The sequence below is a fragment of the Fundulus heteroclitus genome, chromosome 21 (genome assembly GCF_011125445.2).
Source record: "Fundulus heteroclitus isolate FHET01 chromosome 21, MU-UCD_Fhet_4.1, whole genome shotgun sequence".
NCBI classification, from domain to species: Eukaryota; Metazoa; Chordata; class Actinopteri; order Cyprinodontiformes; family Fundulidae; genus Fundulus; species Fundulus heteroclitus.
In genome coordinates this window covers 27577803-27595797 of record NC_046381.1, presented here as the reverse complement: position 1 = coordinate 27595797, position 17995 = coordinate 27577803, and the positions used below count along the sequence as shown (strand labels likewise).

At 40.0% G+C, this 17995-nt stretch overlaps 1 protein-coding gene across 1 annotated transcript in view; it reads left to right on the top strand.

Moving 5' to 3' along the window:
• The window catches only part of si:dkey-225n22.4 (collagen alpha-1(XXI) chain), a 77326-nt gene that overhangs the window by 18291 nt on the left and 41040 nt on the right, over positions 1–17995 (top strand). Inside the window, exons 9-18 of the mRNA XM_036125605.1 lie at positions 808–981; positions 3903–3980; positions 4087–4098; positions 5777–5872; positions 8194–8247; positions 8364–8417; positions 8919–8972; positions 9065–9109; positions 9388–9441; positions 10905–10949. Coding sequence (XP_035981498.1) covers positions 808–981; positions 3903–3980; positions 4087–4098; positions 5777–5872; positions 8194–8247; positions 8364–8417; positions 8919–8972; positions 9065–9109; positions 9388–9441; positions 10905–10949 — 666 coding nt within the window. The remainder of the gene's footprint in view (positions 1–807; positions 982–3902; positions 3981–4086; positions 4099–5776; positions 5873–8193; positions 8248–8363; positions 8418–8918; positions 8973–9064; positions 9110–9387; positions 9442–10904; positions 10950–17995) is intronic.

The following is a 17995-nucleotide window of genomic DNA, read 5'->3' as shown; positions in this document are numbered from 1 at the left end:
TGCTTTGAATGACTCTCACTGCTGTGACCTCCAGAGATGTAAAAATAGCTGCTGTTTAAACACCGTGCCCTGTTATGTTCAATCCTCTGCTGAACCAGTGAAGACGAAATGTGACAGAAGCCAGGAGGATGCTCAAAGAAAATGTTTCTTCTTCTGAGCCACTTCCTCACTGGAAACAGGTCTGTGGGTTACCTGTAATAGTTGTTGGAGTTGGACTCTGCTTTGATGGCAGCACTAGGTAAAAAGCCTGTTGCACTTGCCAGGTGGATTTTTCCAAAATGCTCTCCCACACCTCAGAGTATGGAAAGGAACAGGGTAGCACTTATGTGGAATTTGTATGTGCACACGTTGGATCTAATTTTGTTTGATGTGACACAATGGAGAAGCCTGTCATTAGTCATTTGGAAATGATGGCTCAATCCAAATGAAACCGCAGCAGTTCTGTTTCTTCCTTCCTTGCTATATTTTAAACATGGTTTGTGATGGAGACAGAAAACTTTTTGGTCCTGATGGCTCAGTAGTTAAAACTATTTGCTGATAGTTTTGGGAATACACATTTTGTGGACTTGTAAACAACGTTAAATTAGATTAAACGAATGTGCACACATGCAGGACAGCCAAGAAAAACAGAGGGCTGAGTAAAAGAAAAATTAACACAAGGATAATTGTTTCCACATATGACTTTGGTAATGAGCAGATGGCAGCACAAAGCTTTGCTTAAGCTGCTCAGTTTATACACCTTTAATATGCCATTTAGGATAATCTTGAAATAATGGTGTTATTTTTCTAATTCCTCTCCTTTCACAGCCCTTGTATGATGGGAAATGGCATCAGCTGAAGCTTCTGGTGAGGCCTCAACAGGTCGTCAGTTACCTCGATGATCAATTGATCCAAGAAGTCCCGCTGAAGCCTGTGGAACCTATTTACATCAATGGAAAGACACAGGTCTCAAAGAAGCGGGGGATGCATGCCACTGTGCCGGTATGTAACAAATTCTTATTAGCTTTTTATCACCAAACTGAAAGGTCCACTAACAGGTATCCTGTGACAATGACAATAAAAGATCAATAATAAATACATCAGGAAACCTTTTTGTTAAACCTTTCATACGATGCCTTACGAGAGCATATGTACCTCTTAAACCTGTTTACTTTATGTCACATCTATGAACCTCAGTGTGTTCTATTGTTACTTTATGAGGTGGACCAACACATCATAGTGTATAAATGTAAAGTGAAAGGAAAAGGATATAAGGCTTTTTATAAATACAAATCTTTAAACATTTCTTGGTTTTCCTTTACTCTTCTTATTCCTTCTTTCGGCTTTTCCCTGTCAGGGGTCGTCACAGCAAGTCATCTATCTCCATAATCCCATCTTCTGCATCTCCTACACCATTTACCTTTTTTTTATCCTGTCTCACTCCATCCATAAATCTCCTCTTATGTCTTCCTCTGGGTCTCCTGTCTGCCAGTTCCAGCCTCAGCATCATCCTACTGACGTACTCACCATCCCTCCTCTGTACACGTCCAAACCATCTCAGTCTGGCTTTATTTCCAATACATCTAACATGAGCTATCCCTCTGATTAATTAATTCCAGAGCTTATATATTCTTCAGCTATGATCTCTGCTGCATCCAGCTCTGCCTCCTGTCTCTTCTTCAGTGTCACTCTCACTAGGTCCTCTGGACGGGTTCTTATTTGTTGAAACGTTTCGTCTCTTATCCGAGAGACTTCTTCAGTCTGTAGAGTTGTAGGTTAACTCAGCTTTATAGGCATAGGGGATTAACAAGTTAAACAATGACATTCAAAACTGGTTGTTCACTCACAAAAGAGGACCATCAGGCTACCAACTGATGGTTAGTGCTCTTATTGTTCCCAGGGTAATGAGTCATGCTTTTAATAACACTATTGTAAGAAGGGGACAACTGGACCCAAAGGCCAGTTTAATGAAAGGTGGTTTCTCATCACATAAATGGCTCCCTTTACTCCCCTTTTTCAGTCCTCCTTATCCAGGATGAGAACATCTTCGTCCTTGAAAGAGTGACTGCTGGCTTGCAGATGGGTGTAAACTGCTGAATCTTGGCCCAATTATATTCTGGTCTAAATCCTGGCCAGAGGAGCAATGATGTGTGTGCTGTTTTCAGAACTCAACACTCCACGGAAACTGCTAATTGTTTTTTCATGGAAAATATTAATCATATCTATTGAGGCAGAAGATCAGTCATTACTACTCACTGCCCCTCACGATGCCCACAGGGGTACCTCAAGGTTCTATTTTGGGGCCTCTGCTATTTTCACTTTACATAAACGACCTCCCTTCAGTTTGTTCAGACGTTTGTATTCAGATGTACGCAGACGATACAGTAATTTATACCCATGTTAAAACACACAACAAGTTGCAACTCTCAATAGTTGAATTAATCCTGCTTGAAACTTAATGTAAATAAAACAGTTTCAATGTACTTTTCTCAATCAAACATTGCAAATAATCAGGCAGATATTTGTGTGACAAGGGAAAAACGAAAAGTTCTGTCATAATTCAAATATCAAAGCATCTTAGTAGAGTCTAAATTTTAAAACACAGATAACAAAGCTCTGCAATCGAGTCAAATTTAATATTGCAAATTGCTGGTTCATAAGATCACACTTGTCACTTCAGGGAGCTAAAATTTTCATGTACAGTATAGTTCTGTCTTGCATCACTTCTGTCTTACAACCTGGTCACAGGCAAACAAAACAAAACTAAGACCTTTAGATGTACTTTACAAACAGACAATCAACATTCTAGGTAAACAAAAAAAAGAAAAACATCATGGTATCACCATTGTGCCATTTTACAAAAACATAAGCTTTTGAGTTGGGAAAATGTCACCAAGTATTCAAACCTCTGTCTGTTATACAAAATCATCCATGGTCTGTCAGCTTCTCCACTCAGTCAGTTTGTTAACATCAGGAACACCACACAGAGAATAACACGAGGGTCGGCCCCAGGAGACTGTTGTTCCTCTGCGGAAAAGTACATTTAGTCAAAAAACCTTTTCAGTCACAGCAGAAAAAGAGTGGAACACTGTCCCTCAGAACATCACCACAAACACTCTGCTCAAAAAACATCTAAAAAATGGGTTCATAACACATCAGACAGGTCCATACTAAAATGTAACCTTTTGGCCTATTCACACAATGGTATTTGTGGCAGAAAATCAACCTAAACTGTCTATCCGCACGGTGAAACATGTGGCTGGAAACATTATGCCATGGAGAGGCTTTTCTTCACAAGGGCCAAGGAAGCTAAAGATAGCCAAATGTACAGTGATCCACAAAAAAACCTGTTGTAGGTTGCAAAACCCTTGTAACTGGTGACGAGGTTCATGTTCCAGTAGAAAAAACAACCCTAAACATACAGCCAGAGCTACTGGTTTACCTGAAAGCAGATTTGTGTACGGAATGGCCCAGTCAAAGTCCAGACTTAAATTCAGTCTAAATCCTAGATGCAATACTATACAGTATGTGGCAACACTTTTGTTCACAGATGCTTTTGTCTCAATCTGACCCAGCCTGGGCTAATTGCAAGGACTCTAGACCTACAAAGCTGGAAGAGACATACCCTAAATGACAGCTATATCTGCAGTAAGTTAAAATGATGACTCAGTGGGATTTAATCAGTAATAACTATGTAAAATGAACTAGTATCTTACATAGTTTTAACTGTGTAAAAACTCCCGGTAAAAGACTAAGGTTTGTGGTTGCAACGTGACAAAATGTGAAATAGTTTCAGGGCAAAGCTCTAAATATTGTTGTCACTGGTTAGCAATGATTGTTCAGGCTGTTTTTCACGGCTGGATTTCACTGTGACTTGGCTAATAATTATTCTAAATAGAGATCTACTGTTTATTTCGATGCAGGTGGAGCTCCAGAAGATGCGTCTGTACTGTGACCCTCATCAGAGTGAGAGAGAAACTGCTTGTGAAATTTACTCTGTGGTAAGCCGTCTGCTGTTGTCTTCACTCAAATGGAAGAATGTGTTTTGCATCCAGGAAGTTTGAACAATAAAAATCTATATTTTTCTCATTTTCTTTTGATTCACAGGATGATGAAAGGGTAAGGGACATGTTTTCCTTTTCTCATGGATTTTAATTGTTTTTTTCTTTATAATTGAGCACCACTGAAACTTGGATGTCGCTATGGTGACATCACTTATGGGTTTATTGACTTCTGTTCTGAAGCCCCAAATTCCCATTTTGGCCATTTCAGTCCTGGTTTCTGCACATTTTATTTGGACAAAAATAAGGAACAGTTTCAAATAAATATTCTATTAGACCCAGTATCTTCATATAACTTTATTACAGAACCACAAAAGCCCCAAAAAGAGCCCATGGAAATAATCTGTATTGAACTTCTTGCAGGTCACGGCTGCTGTTTATTCAGTCATGGTGAAAAACTAAGTACACTGCTTTCGAAATCCAGGGTCCTGGATTTAAAACTAAAGAACAACTTTTTTGAACACTGGTTCTTCAGTTCACACATATTTGCTCATTTTCATTTAAGCACAGCTCCTGAAATTCCAACCACAAATGTTTTAAAGGTTGTTTTCCAGCCTTTAAATGGGGCTTTGCAATAATTGGCTATTTCTCTTCATGTCCATACCCAGACCCTGGTCTGATGTTATGACACATCCTTTTTGTGGCCATCAACAAGCTTCTGGCATAGTTTTGGCTGGACATTTGATGATTTCTCTGCCAAAACTGTTCCTTTGAAATGTTCTTTTTTTTGTTGATTTTCTGACCTGGACCTGAGCTATGTTCACAGACTTTCATGAGAGTCGTGGACAGGGCTTCAGGTTGTTCCAAAATAAATCTGAGGTGCGTTTTAGATAATTTCTCTGTTGGAACACCTTGTTGTGCCCAGGCATCAACCATCCCTGTCCTTTTCAGAAAAAAAGAAAATTGATGTGTTTGGAAATAATCCGGGAAACACCAGGCTTTAAGCTGACCCTAAACTTGAAGATGTTGGAAAACCAGCAAGACTGTCCACAGACAACAGCGTTCACCACAAACATGAGCTGAGAGGATTGTGAACAAACAGGAAGAGCCTCAGATATCGTAAAGCTCAATGGAAGTTTGCAGCTGTCCACGTGGGAAAGGAAAATATAGTCTGGAAGACAGTGTTGGTTAGATTAGACAAAGACTGAACATACGATTGAACTATGTCCAAATAGACAAAGTTGAGTTTGGTTGGAGAAGTCAGGGTGAAGCTTTCACAACTTCTCATACCGTACCTGTCTAGCACCGTGGAGGTAGGATGATAACACTGGCAATTGCAGGAGATGGAAGAACTCATGAAGACAGGAACCTCCCCTTAGTTCATTTAAAATCACTAACTTGATGGAGAAAACTCAGACATATTTGGGAGTTCAAAGTATGATGGCTTAAGTTTAAAAGCAGGGTTTTGAGGTGGAAAAGGAACCCTCCAATTCTGTGAAAGAAAGGAGGTGAAATATCCAGTCAGACTTATGTTTGTTGATGGTTATAAGAAGCGTGTTTTCAAGTGCAACTTCTCTGCAACTGTATATATGGGAAACTATGATGATCAAAAAACTTTCAGAAATTTTCACATACAGAAATCTAATGGATAGAGTATTAGAATTTTCCATTATCAAATCCAATTGTCTTTAAAAGGACTTCATCTGCAAAGTATAGATAAGCAGGTATGAATTTAACAGTGGAAGAATTTAAACGCGATAGATTTATTGTTACGTGTGAGTTTCCTTGTTCCCCAGTGTCCGCTGAATCGAACAGCCACGACAGAAGAAGATGAAGAAGACTGCAACTGTGCTCTTGGCCCACCAGGGAAGCGTGGCCCACCAGGACGCATGGTAATACACGAACAAATACAAAAACCTTTGATAAATGACCCCCATTTATCCTTCCAATGATTTGAAATTAGCGTGGGAATGTTTTGGCTGCATAAATAAAGCGATTAGGAGCTGATGGTCCTGTTTCTTGCAAATTTGTGTGGTGAAATAATCATAGTCTTGCCACATCATACATGCTAATTTCCTGCTGTGTGATATGGAAACAGACAGGACAAGACCACAGCACATGGAAACCAGGAAGCTAGGAAATCTGCAATGGCTGTTTGGGAGGATTTGATGTGGCTTTACTGCATCATACAGAAAACAATACAAAAAAACATATCAAGACAAAGTCTGCTTTCCACTAATGATCTGTAATGAAGTCTGGTTGTAATGATTCTCTTCTGATGACTATTTATTTATTCAGTGAAACAGAGAGCTGCCTCAACATATGTGTTTAAAAGAAGTGTGGATGCCTCAAAATCATTTATGCCATTTTAAAAATTTACACCAAGAAAGTGTGTTTCTCTTTTCCATATTTAATGCTTATGTGAAGAATTAGGAGCTGCTATGAAAGCCTGTGCTTTTATAACATATTTTGAAATATGGATATTCCATATAAATGTGAACAATACTAAAAAAAAAAAACAAGCAATATAAATAAACAATTGAAACTGAAGAAAATAATGTTTTAAAACTCAACACTATTACTACACAAAAAGGAATTTCCAGGGAGGAATAGACCTAGACTTAGACCTAGACGTTTGGTCTTAGCAACTGACTCTGCAGAAAGTTGAGGGACTATGTCCTGATTCTGCTCTGTGATTTAACGCTTCCTACCACTTTTTGGCTGAGTTGGCAGGCAAATATTAAATTTCTAATAGTAATCTAACAGTATGGCTGACAAACTAAAGCTGTTATTCTGCCCGTAATGAGATTTCTTTAAAGGAGAAGTCCGGTCAAAATCAGAATTCAAACTGCTGAAAGTACTTTAAATATAAAACTACTACATACTGTGCAAAAAATTATACGTTTTTTTAATTATAAATAATTTTTATTTAATCATGTTTATGTGGAGGAATCCATCTTGGTCAAGAATAGTACTGTCACCTCCCATTTTTTGACGTCACTCGGCGGACCCGCAGTTGAGCAAGTTTCAACGCTCTGTTTGTCACGGCGCACTATTTTCCAAGATGGCGACGACTGGTGTTCTGTACGAAGCAGAGAGTGATGAAGTACTTAGTGACAGTGATGAGAGTTCCGTGGAGCTATCATCATCTGATAGCGATATGGATTTTTTTAGAAGAGTTTCTTGACAGAAACCGGACTTTTGACGGAATCCAGCATACCTATTTCCAGTGCAAACTCAGTCGGGTCCTACAGTATATATGTATACACGTGTGTGTGTGTGTGTTTGTGTGTGTGTGTGTGTGTGTGTGTGTGTGTGTGTGTGTGTGTGTGTGTGTGTGTGTGTGTGCGCGCGCTCCGCCGCAGCACGGCTTGCCGGCGCTGCAGCGGAGCGCGCACACACACACACAGCGGAGGAGAGATCGTTGAAGTGACTTAAGTTATATATTTGCCCTCTAGTAGGGCAGGTGGTCATTATTGTATAAATATTAAAATATAAGAGCGTTCCAGCACATGCTGGGGCGGAGGGATACAACATCACATGTGGTATCCCTCCGCCCCTCTGCTCGGTGACCATCCCCGCAAATTCTAAATAAAAAATTCTAAAATAAAAAATAACTTACCGAAAATCCTCGCTCTCATGTCATGTTCAAAACATTCTTCTTCAAAATGGTTGCTGCATATGACGTGTTTTCTCTCTGGCCAGAAGTTAGATGGCAAATCCGCTCTGTTCAAGTTGGCAATCCAGCAATGAGCCCGGTGGCTCATGAATCGGGAAGTTGAAATAAGCAATGTTTTTTCCACTTTTACCAGTTGTGTTGGAACATCCGATGGCCATGCACATGGGCATTGTTGCTTCAGCAAAAGCTCTTGGGAATGTCAGTGGTGAAGTCCTCTGGAAATCCGAAAAAATTATTGATGATTGCAGCTATGTAGAACGGCTCCTATTGACTTTGCATGGAAAGCGGAGAGAAATGCTGTCGCCGCTTCCGCTTTTCCACGCCCCAGGATGTGATGTCAAACGCCCCTTACTGCCCAAATATGGGCAGTAATGTCAGCCCCTATACACAGTGATTCAGACGACAATTTATGTTTTTATTTTCTTATTGATTAAAGATAAGTTCATTAAATAACTACAAACGTATTAGTTTTAGTTATAGCTAATGATACCCTGATTTTTCCTTGTTGACCGGACTTCCCCTTTAATACTATAGGGTTTCAGAGGTGAGAAAGGGAGAGAAGGACCACCAGGACCAGACGGTAAGCCTGTAAGTGTTTATCACTTTCACCAAATTATTTTCACCACCTTATATTGCTCTCTCCATTCGGTGGGATAGCAGATGAATCAATGTGATGGAAGTTGCACCGACTTGTCTGTTCGCAGGGTAAAGAAGGTAAACCCGGTGAGCCTGGCCCTCCTGGATTCCCAGGGACAAAGGTAATGATATTCAGCCTGGTGTTTTTGATCACGGGTGGAGTAGATTCCTTTGCATGTTAATGAATGTTTTGAGAGAAAGATACATCCAGGTAGGCCAGTGCACTAGCAGAGCTGAAAGGGCTGATATTTGCCATTGTTAAAACTAGGAATCAGAGACAACCATAGAATTAAAAATATCAAAATTTTGTGACACTCAAATTTTATCTAGCTTTACTCCCCATACGCTTTAAAGCACTCACTCAGTCACTCACTCAGTCACTCACTCACTCACTCACTGACTCACTCACTCACTCACTGACTCACTCACTCACTCACTCACTCACTCACTCACTCACTCACTCACTCACTCACTCACTCACTCACTCACTCACTCACTCACTCACTCACTCACTCATACATTAGGGTAACAGTAGGGCTAGGACCTAAGATAGCACCAATGTATTGCCCCTCCAAACTCCATCAGAACTTTCTGAAAACTGTTGTCCTTCTTCTGCTGGGTAGGGGGAAGAAGGCCCAGTAGGCCTAAGAGGAGAGCCTGGTGTTAAAGGTGACAAGGCAAGTACATCCGAATGCAGTTTTATCTGTATTAAAAAAAAAGAAAAATCTAAATCCGGTTCTGAAAATTCTTTGTTTCACTTTGTGCCTAGGGAGACCAAGGGGAACCAGGTTCACCTGGACCAACTGGACCACAGGTGAGACTGTCATAGCCAAGAAAACGGATTTACAGGAATACCTTTCAGCTTGTTTAACACGTTTTGCTCTCTGACAGTAGATAAGGAATTAACTCATGTTTTAACCCTTCTGATTACTGTATGATTGAAAGAGATAAAAAAATCAACAGCATTTATTTCCAACACTAAAAATTGTGAGGTTTAGTCAAAGGAAAGACATGTTTACATGAATCCTAGAGCTGCCTCACTGCAAACATTTGTTGTTTTTTCTTATAAATTTTCATACTCCTTCTGTGTAGGGACTTACTGGGGAGAGAGGTGAACCAGGACCTGCAGGAGAAACTGGTCTTAAGGTGAGATTAAACAGTCGTTAAAGATGGAAGGTAAGCTGGAAAAAACTACATCTCATTTAGAAATAGCATGGAAGCTGAAAGATGAATGGGTAAGGTGATGTCAAAGATGAGCTGAACTATAGCAGAAGCACAGCATACAAATTAGCACAGATATTAAAAGAGCAAAACAATTGTGAAGAAAAGTGTTTAAGAAATGCAATTGAATAATACCTAATAGGCAAAACAGGACATTAAATAATACATTCCCAGCCTAGTTTTTTTTTTTAGAAAACTAAATAAAATTTCTCAACCCACATTCAAGCCAGACTACTGGCAGACCTGTAGAATTCCGTGTAATGTAATCACCAAAACAGAACCTGTTGAACAACACGAAGAAGGGTTAAAGATCTCAAAAGGCAACACATCATGCTGTGATCTAAACATATACAGGAACAGGCGAGAAACAAAATCAGTGTCATCTGTCAGTCTGGTAAGGGTTACAAAGACATTTCTATGGGTTTTGGACTTGTGAACTACAGTAAGAGCCATTAACTAAAAATGGAGAAAACGTTAAACAGTGGGGAACCTTCCAGGAGTTGCCAGCCAACCACAAATGACCCAAGACCATATCAACCATTCATTCTGGAGCGCACAACAGACTATTCTGAAAATATTTTGTGTACTGATAAAATAAAAGTGCAACTTTTTGGAAAATGTGTACACTGTTACATCTGGTGTAAATCATTCCAACAGTGGTAGTTTAATGGTCTTTGCTTCTTCGGGACTAAGACGACAAGCTGATGGAACCACAAACTCTACTCTATATCAGAAAATGCTGAGGTAAAATGTCCAACCATCTGTTTGTGACCTTCAGCCCAAGCTCACTTGGGTTATGGAGCAGGATGGTGAGTCAAAGCACACCAGGAAGTCCATCTCTTAATAGCTCAGTAGAAAACAATGTTATAGAGTGGCCTAGTCAAAGTCTGGATTTAAATCTGATAAAGATGTTGGAGGATCTTAAACAGGCTGTACATGCTTGAAAAAAATATCCCAGTGTGGCTGAATTAAAACTATTATGGAAAGAAGAGTAGGCCAAAATTCTTTCATTTGGATATTAATGACTGACTGCCAGTTGTCCCAAACACTTAATGTCAGTTGTTGCCACCAAGGGCAACCAGGTTTTAGATATAGGAGAAATTACTTTTCACATAAAGCCAGGTTGGTTTGGACAACTTCTTTCCTTGTTAAATGCAACTGAAACATGAAAACTACTTTTCATATTTACTCAGGTTATCTTAGAATGATTTGATTAATACTTGATTGTTGATTTCGAACGTTTAAATGTGATAAAAAAAATGGAAGAAATCAGTAAGAGGGTGAAAACTTTTTCACAGCACTGCACCTCCTGTGGTTTTTACTTCGATTGTGCTGGACTGAACTGCATAGCCTACTTTGTGTCTTACAGTGTTTTGTTCTCCAACCAGGGGGAACCAGGACCACTGGGCATCGAAGGAGCGGCAGGGCAGAAGGTCAGTACAGAAAAGGTTTTATAGATTGGATAGAAAAAAAAAAAAACATAATGTATGAGGGGCCGTAAGGGACATTATTCTGAATTTACCCTCACACACTACTGAAAGTTGCAAGCCCTTACACACAATACTAAAATGCTGCAAGCTCTTTCACACACTACTGAAACACTCTCACACACTACTGAAACACTCACACTACTGAATTGCTCTTGTACACACTACTAAAACGCTCTCACACACTACTAAAACGCTCTCACACACTACTGAAACACTCTCATACATACTACTGAAATGCTCTCACACACACACTGAAATGCTCTTATACTCACTACTTAAACGCTCTTATACGCACTACTGAAATGCTCTCACACACGCTGCTGAAACACTCTTATATACACTGCTGAAATCCTCTCACACATACTACTGAAACACTCTTATACACACTACTAAAATGCTCTCACACATACTACTTAAATGCTCTTATACACACTACTAAAATGCTCTCACACATACTACTTAAATGCTCTTATACACATTAGTGAAAAGCTCTTATACACACTAGTGATACACACTAGTGAAACACTCTCATACACGCTACTGAAATACTATCATACACGGGGGAGTGCTGGCCTAGTGGTTAGAGCAGCGCGCTTCCACTCAGGATGCAAGTACCCGGTTCGATCCCCAGCGTCTGCACTCTGGGTCCCTGAGCAAGACCTTTAACCCCAGAACGCTTCCCGGGCGCTGCACATGGCAGCCCACTGCTCCCCTAGGGTGATGGGTTAAAAGCAGAGAACAAATTTTGTTGTAATGTATGTTTTAATGACAATAAAGATAATATTACTATTACTATATTATTACTATCTGCTGTTTTACACACTACTGAAATGCTCTCAAACACGCTGCTGAAACACACTTATACTCTCTACTTAAATGCTCTTATACACACTACTAAAATGCTCTCACACACACCATAGAAAGGTTCTTAGACACACTACTGAAACACTCTTACACACAGCACTGAATTGCCCTTACTACTGAAATGCTCTCACCCACTATCGAAACATTTTTATACACACTACTGAAATACTCTCACACGCACCACTGAAACACTCATACACAATTGAAATGTTTTCAATTTATTTCAGTTGAAATGGAAGGTGTTTCAGTAGAAACAGAAGGCCGTGTGGCAAAAAAGTTTGCATCTTATGTATGTTGTAATGAACTGATGGCAGCTTAGTAGGAGGAAGGTTAAAAAGAGGCAGCAGAATAAGTATTTCTGAATAAGGAAACAGATGAATTCAGGAAGTCATGCATTGCCTGCAGCCTCAACGGCAATTGTTGACACATTTGATAGTGTCTCTGGGGACACCATTCTTCTTCTGTTTCCCTTATAAATGCAGTGTTTACTCAGACAACTTCCATTTCTAATGAAACACCATCTTTATCAACTGCAATAAATTGAAAACATTTCAGTAGTATGTCTGAAAGCATTTCAGTAGTGTGTATCAGAGTATGTCAGTAGTGTGTGCTAAAGCGTTTCAGTAGGGTGTGTGAGAGCTTCTAGAATTTCAGAATAATGTCACTTACGGTCCCTTATACAGTTTTTTAGTATCATTCCAGTACAGAATATTTCTAGTTTTGACAATATTCCGGAAGTGAAAAAAGGGAAACTGTGGAAACCGGTTAAATATGGGATTTAACCATCCTGTTATGTTAGTTTGTTAGGAACAGCAATGCTGTTCCCGGGTCAGTTTGACCCGCTGCATGTTTAATTATCCTAAAGATGTCTGAAACCAAAAAAATCCTAACAAGCATTGCTAATATTTCATTACTAACTCCATTAACTAACTATTCTATCAATATTTAGTGCAATGGTGTTCCTTACCTCTAACAGGTAATGATCCAATTATGATAATTCACTAGTTTTAAAAAAACAACTGTATGTTCAAACTTTTTTTTAATGTTTCACCACTTTATTACTTTTGAAAGACCAACATATAAAACACAATAGTTTTACACAACATTGAAACTTTAAAATTTAAATTTTGTTTTACATACATGCACTGTTTGTGAACCAGAAATGAACAAAATCGCAATACAACAAACAAACAATTGCAATATGAACAAGGCGTATGTGCGTGTGTGTGTCTGTCTGTCTGTACATCTACATAGCACACGAGTGACATGTCATCACACTGTGCTTTGTGCAAATGAATTTTGCACATTTCGCGCAGGTCATGCTTGTCTTGACATCGTCAGATGGCCTTCAGACTTGGCACCTCTTCCTCTTTCTTTACCCCTCAGCAGAAACCTATAAACAAGAGGACCATGATTACTTTACTATGGTGTCTTTTTGCTGATCCCAAGACACACACAACTCACTCTCATACACTTATACACACACAGGCACACACACAGGCACACACACACACACACACACACACACACACACACACACACACACACACACACACACACACACACATTTACTTACTTACTTACCTCACGCATTGGTGTACTTGATGCAGTCCTCTCCTGGATCTCCCTCACCGTGGCTGCAGCGGCTGGGGTCCTTGGCAGGTGCTGCCTCCATTGGATGTGCGGTGTCACAAGCTCCTTACCCAGCTCCTCAAGAAAGATGCGCCTCTTGTACAGCTTTGACACATTCCAGTCAGGAAATATCTCCGTCCAGATGATAAATGCATTGTAGGCTGATACATCGATCATGTTATAAAAGATGACCATTGGCCAGCGCGCAGTCATCCGTTTGGTGCTGTAGGACCCTGTCACTTTGTCTAAGTTGTCTACCCCCCCTTTGGTGGCATTGTAACCAAGGATCATGCTTGGTTTCTGGTCCTCTCTTGTGCTGATTTCAGCATTTTTGTGCAGAGTGCTCATGAGCACAACATTTTTTGCCTTTTTGGGGCAGTAAGACACTAGGGCTGTGGTGTCTGTGAAGGCAAACATGGAAGATTGAGGGGCCCTGTCCTTGATTACCAGCAGCTCAGCAGGGAGTTCAGCCCTGTTCTTTCGGACAGTTCCGACCATTGTGAGCTTTCTCTTTAGAAGCTCCTGACCCAAGTTGTAGTTTGTGAAAAAATTGTCACAGGTTATGTTCTGTCCCCTGAGACCCTGTGCCATGTCGAGCACGTCCCTTGTGCCCTAATTCTTCTCTGGGGCTCCTCCAACCGGCTTTCCAGTGTAAACCTGCATGTTCAATGCATAGCTGGTGTTTGCATCAAATGCTGCCCAGATTTGTATCCCATATTTAGCTGGTTTGGAAGGCATGTATTGCCTAAATTGGCAGCGACCTCTGAATGCCACCAGCCTTTCATCCACTGTGACATTAGGGCCTGGGCTATAGATTAGTGGATGTTGCTCTACCCACTTGTCCCACACTGTCCTAATAGCTACCAGCCCTTGTCTCTCGATTAACAAATCGGATTACTCTGGAGAAAATGTGAAAAGTCTGCAGAGACATTGTGGCTCAAAATATAGCCCTGCTGTTTCTGCATCCCACAGACTGGCTGTCGATTCATCCTTCGACTTATGGACCCTTGCCAGGATGAGGAGCCCCAAACACGCATCTAAATGTTTTTTCCAGCTCCTTCCATTTCTCCCCAAATACACGCCTCCCTTCAAGATTAGTCATTTCCAGAAGGATTTTCTGTATTGAATCTGGTATGACCTGCTCAAAAGCTGACTTGATGTCAGTCACACGAATAACTGCCATCTTAGTGGGCCCTGGCACTGTCTTTATTATGTTTTCTGCAGACAGTTTTGCCTGACGCATATTTGGCGATGAAGACCACTGTATTTCACCATTTTTTGACATGAATGTCATGCTTGGAGGAATAGGAATAGCAATTCCCACATATGGTTCAAAATCAAAATCATTAGAATCAGAATTTAGCTCAAGATAGTCTTCATCTTCAGACACATCCTCCTCTATTTCACTGTCAATGATCAATCAATGATCAATGATTACTTCCAGAGCCTCTTGAACTGTCATCCTTTTGCTTTTGCTGCTCATTTTGTAAAGGTCTGCCTGACAGAGTGTAATGTTGGTAGGACTCCCATGCAGAGAATCTTTTAGATATTTTGCCTCTCCCCTGTTGAATGTCCACTGAATGTGGGTGGGTTTTTACCGCGAGAACATAAATGGTTCCCGTCAAAAGTCATAACACCTGCACCTGTGTGTGTGTATGTGTGTGTGTGTGTGTGTGTGTGTGTGTGTGTGTGTGTGTGTGTGTGTGTGTGTGTGTGTGAGTGAGATTGGGGTGAAACATGTCTCACAGTTGCAAAGAAAGAAATAGTCTGACATTTCTGACAACCTTTTACCTCCAGTTTGACTGCTGGGTCAAATTGACCCGAACAGTATCTATGTGATATAAACATGCAGGGGGTGGTTGCAAATATGTGAGAGGAACCATTTTCATATTATATGTTGATTACACTATTTAAGGCACGCAGAAGAAGCTTCATACTGAAAAAATACTTTTAACAATTTTTCCTAGATCTTCAAACTTTAAAACGGGTCAATTTGACCCATAGCATAACAGGAGGGTTGACATTTCCTGGTCAAAAATAACACCAATGTTTTTAATGTTACCAGAGGCCAATTTAATGTCATCCAGATTGAGTGATTAACTTAAAAACATGTATGAGGAAGCATGCATTCTTACATATGTTTACATGTTTGCACGCAAGTTAACAATAATCCTCTATTAAAAAGGAAAAAAAGATGAAAACATCACTATCAAATGAAAAAAAAACAGGTTTGTCCTTCATTAATACCACATAATCAGAGTAAACTGAACTATAGGTTACATAAAAAGTCCTCATGTGGTAACTTCGCCTGAGCTAAATGAGAGAGCACAGGCACACATCTGCAAGCATGCAAACACGCCCACCAGCAAAAAGTTTGCGATGCTATTTAGAGACCTCTCTGAACTCCACTTTCAGTTAGTAATTTAGGATTCTTTCTGTTATCATAGTAAACTTCTTTCCCCAAGAATCTAGAAGTGTTCTGCCTGAACGGCTGATTGGTACTACGATCTGTATTTGTGTGTGTGTTCATCGGCAATCCACAGTCAATATAGAATGACAACCATTAGCTGCTGGTGAGCTGATGTGTTTGTGTTAAGCAATCATTCCTTGAAACAAACAAACAAACAATCAAACAAACAAAATGGCATTTTTTTATTTTTTATTTTTGATTGAAACGATTGTAGATTTTCAGTTGAATCTGCTATAAGCAGGAGATGAAGGAGTCATCCAGATAGTGGTTGGATAACATTTATTTGTTTTATCAGATGTCGTCCTAAACTGCTTCTCTGCCACTATGGATTTATTTCAGTAATTTAATTCAAAATGTGAAACTTATACACTATAATGATTTATTACATAAGATTTATTACACAGAGAGGGCTATTTGAAACATTGATTTCCGCTAAGTTTGATGATTATAGATTACAGCTACTAAAACACACTTAAGCTTCTCCATAAATTACAATATTGCATATTATCAACAAAATAGGATTTTTTTAAAGCAACATGCAGGTTGTTTTTCGTGAAAATAACAGCAACTTACTGGCAACAATTATCAGTTAGCTATCTAAGGGATTGACGAGGACCGACGAGGTGTCCATTATCATAAATTAATGAATGCCGCAGAGGGGTGAACCATTCCACGTGAAGTACAGGATGTTGCTTCCGCGAAGTAATGTGATTTCTTTCTTAGTTATTATTTCTGCCTGGTACCGTCTGTAAATTTATACAAGTTACATGCCTTAAAAAAGTACATCAAAATATTGACAGCATTGGAATTAGCAGATTTTATGGCACAAAAGGGCCTCATAAAATTTTTGGCAGAAAATGGTTCACCCAATTTTCATAACCTTTCAAATTTAAGACTCAATTATGCATTAAATACCATGGAACATCCTGTAGAATACCTCAAAAGATTGAGCACAATATACGTCTCACTTACAAATACTGATATTACCGGTTAAAGAAGGGAACAGGATGGGGGTAGCTGAAAGTAACTGCGGCACGTAGAACCAGCATCATGTGGAACACATCAGTGGTGGTAGTTCTGAAGAGAAAAAACGAACAAACAAACACACATCCATCTCTGAAGCCCAAAAATCCACATCTTTAAATCCACTCTAGTATTATTTCTTTCTACTGAGTGCTTCCTCTTCCTCTCAAAAACCTGAACACGGTTCGCTTCTTGCGACTCTTTGGCATGTTCAAAGTATATGGTGAGAGCAGCGGAGCGACAATGGAATAGATAAGACTAAAGTGAGTAACCTATGAGCTAAGTCATTTTCCAGACCTAACTCTGAAGGAGGATCCGTGGAAAGACTTGAAAGCTGTTGTTCTCAGAGGCTCTTCATCAAATCTGATTCCAAGCAAGGTACTTTGAGAAAAAAGGCAACAATTTTAATCTCTAGATTTACATAGCTGGTAGAAACGAAGCCAAAAAGACTTGCACCTGTAACTGCAGCAAAAGTTGGTTCTACACAGTGTTGTCTAAGGAGAGCTAAATACTAACTTCATATCTAGAGCTGCAGACTTGTCGAATCCTGTGTTTTTTTTTGGCAATGATGTGTTAATGTGGTCGGAGTTCTAAACAACAATAACTGACTTCCTAGAGTTATTGAATAAGGAGACGGCAGAGTGATGAAGTTCCAGCACATTTATTGAGAAACAGAGCAGAGATCAAAAGAGATGGAAAGTAATCGCTCCCCCATGGTCCCGCTGCAGTCTGCATCTGCGTCTGCCCTGTCTCTCCCCCTCCTCACTTACGGCTCTCCCTAGTACTCGATAGTGGCCTTGGCATGAGACAACACAAAGACAGTCTATCCTAGACAATCATCATCCCGCACAGTAGCTACGCAGCATTTGGCCTCGGCAATCAGCAGGCCGTTGCTCACTTGTCCGAGTGGTGTGAGGCCATAGTGACTACAGCATAATACTCCTTTAACAGTTACCATCCTATTGCCAATAAAGAGTCAGAGGTTAAAAACACAAAAACC